Below are 2,776 nucleotides of genomic sequence, written 5' to 3' on the forward strand. Positions count from 1 at the left end.
CGGGGGTGGGGTGGGGTGGGGGTTGGGGTAGATGGCGGAGGAGTCCTTGTCCCATTGTGCTTCCTGGCAGGGCGTCCTCCTTGCCCGAGCGAAGCGTCCATTCCACCCGCAAAGGTGGGCTTGTGTTCTGACTTGCGTCTTTCTTCTCCGTGAGGTCCACAGCGGTTTCTGTCTGGTTGGCCGTTTGTATTTCTCATCCAGACCTCTGGTTGTGTGGTCCTAGTCACTCGCCGTGGTCATGCACTCCAGCCCCAACTCCTCTTGAGGATCCCAGGCCCCGGGAGGCTGCACTGCTGCTTCCATCGAGGGGCTGTCCTGGTTTTGCTTTCCTTCAGACTTTAGGGCTTATGGAGCACATCAGTCCCCCTCCCCTCCCCTGCATTGCCCCTTTCTGTCCCTCCTCCATTCTGAGCCTGGCCAGACTCCGTGCTGGGGCAGAGGCTGCCTTTCCGGTCTAAGGATCCCGGGGGCTCTATCTGCACCATTTGTGGAAGCCGATGGCCCGGCCTTTCATGCTCGTCTGCTGTAGTCTGGAAGCTCCGATGCCCCCTGTGCCACCACCCAGCCACATGCTTGGGGTGCCCTGGCTGGGACTTGCACCCAGGTCTACAGAGTGGTGGCGAGCAGGCAACCCCTGAGCCAGCACTGCTCCTGCTGGTGGCTGAGATCTTGGCTCTCCAGCCCCACCCTGGCACCCCCTGTACTGAATTAACGTTGCAGCTCCTTTGCCAGAGTGTCCGTTTCTCCCAGTGGTGGCTTCGCTGGGTGAGGGCCTGGGGGAAGAAGACCACCTGGCGCGCTCTCTCTCCCAGGATCCAGCCTGCTGCTGCTGCAGGAGAACCCGTGCCTGGTGGAGCTGCTGTCCCACGCCTGCAGGTCCCAGGAGGTGAGCGTCCGCGTCCTCACCTTCGCACTGCGCCTTGCCGGGGTGTTCGCCGCCCAGGAAAGCTGCTTCCAGTATCTCCAGGTGAGTCTGGACCCCCAGCCTCCACGTCTCCTGAGCCTGGCTCGTTGTGGTGTCTGGTGGTTCTGAGAGGGACCAGCAGAGAACCGAGTTGTGACTTCTTTGGGTCAGCGGGAAGGGTGCCGGGTGAAGGGCCTGGCGGACCGTCTTGGGTGGGAGGTACGGGCACAGCTGCTGTTGGAAGCCCCTGCTGTGGGTCCTGATCGCAGGCCCATCTGAGGAGAGCAAGGCTGTCCGTAGGGTTTCCAGGCTGCTGTGCCTTTAACAGGAGAGAGACATGGCTGTCCACCTTCCGGATGATAAAGCCATCCTCTGCCAATCACAGTGACCCTCGGCTCCCAAGCCTGTTGACCCTTGTGGGAGCAGACAGCCTCAGCTTTCTCCCGAGGGGCAGCGGTGGGTTTGAACCGCCAGCCTTGCAGTCAGCAGCCCACCACTACCTCAGGTGCCCTGTGGTGCAGTTCTCCTCCGTCTTGTGGAACCCCTATAAGACAGATGCCACTGCAGGACCACAGGCTTGGCTTTGGGGGTTTGTTGCTAATCTTTACGGGAGCTGCTTGCCAGCTGTCTTTCCCCCACGACCCGCTGGGTGGGTCTGAACCACCAACCTCCGGGTGAGCAGCCTGGTGCTCAACTGCCGGGCTGCTCACCTCCAGGGCGGCAGTTGAAGCTCACCAGTTGCTCCGATGAGGGGAGATGGGGCCGCCTGGTCCCATGACGGGGCACAGACTCGAAACCCCGCTCTGGGCGCCGTGAGTGGGAAGCCGCCCGATGGCAGAGTGCGCGGTTGGGGGCTGGTGCTTTCAACAAGGCTGTAGGCTCGCCGGTGATGGTTACCCATTGGGCAGCTGACCACCAGCTGCTCCGAGGGAGGAAAAGGAGGCTGTGTGTCCCTCTGAAGAGTCACAGTCTTGGAAACCCGCTGGGGCAGTCCTGATTCTCCCATAGGCGGTGAGCAGGCAGGTAGCCCAGACCAGGTGAGCACCCCCCACACAGGAGGAAACGGAGACTCTCAGAGCCCTGAAAGGAGCACGGAGACCAAGTGAGCCCTTCATCACAGACCCACCGACAGTGGGCAGGATGGAACCAGAGTCCACGCCCTCCCGGCAGCTGGAAGACTCACGGCTGCCGTGTCTGGACAGGGGAGAGCCGCCCCTGTGGGTCTCTGAGACTGGGACTCTCCACGGGAGCAGACAGCCTCGTCTTCTCCAAAGTGGCAGCTGGTGGTTTCCAACCGGCGACCCTGTGATGAACAGCCTACCGCACCGCCGGGCAACACCAGGGCTTCCCTCGCCCGGCCTTCGAGTCCCGTGCTGCTCCTAGGGCCCTGTAGCACCGAGCCGAATGGCCCCCGTGGGTTTCCCAGGCTGGACCTCCCTCCTTCCCAAAGGGAGCCTGAGTGACCCAGATCCAAAGCCATAGAGACACCCCAGAGAGGACCTGGGGTGCGTAACCCTCGTGGGGTGAGTGTGAGGTCCTCATGGACCCTCCGTGAGCCACAGCCGGCCGTGTGCAGAGGGTGAGGCTGGATGAAGGTGACCACCTTTTTTTTTTTTTTATCATTTTATTGGGGCCTCATGCAACTCTTAGCGCAATCCATCCGTCCATCCATCGTGTCAAGCACATTTGTACATTTGTTGCCATCATCATTCTGAAAACATTTTTTTGTACTTGAGCCCTTGGTATCAGCTCCTATTTTTTACCCTCCCTCCCCAGACCCCCTCCCTTGTGAATCCTTGATAATTTATAAATTATTATTTTGTCATATGTTACACTGTCCAACATCTCCCTTCACCCACTTTTCTGTTGTTT

At 60.2% G+C, this 2,776-nt stretch overlaps 1 protein-coding gene across 1 annotated transcript in view; it reads left to right on the forward strand.

Moving 5' to 3' along the window:
• The window catches only part of BRAT1 (BRCA1 associated ATM activator 1), a 13,879-nt gene that overhangs the window by 2,132 nt on the left and 8,971 nt on the right, over positions 1 to 2,776 (forward strand). Inside the window, exon 3 of the mRNA XM_045284373.1 lies at positions 813 to 967. Within this exon, the coding sequence (XP_045140308.1) occupies positions 813 to 967 (155 nt within the window). The remainder of the gene's footprint in view (positions 1 to 812; positions 968 to 2,776) is intronic.

Source organism: Echinops telfairi, unplaced genomic scaffold (genome assembly GCF_000313985.2).
Source record: "Echinops telfairi isolate 266 unplaced genomic scaffold, ASM31398v2 ScPeMD7_5;HRSCAF=22, whole genome shotgun sequence".
NCBI classification, from domain to species: domain Eukaryota; kingdom Metazoa; phylum Chordata; class Mammalia; order Afrosoricida; family Tenrecidae; genus Echinops; species Echinops telfairi.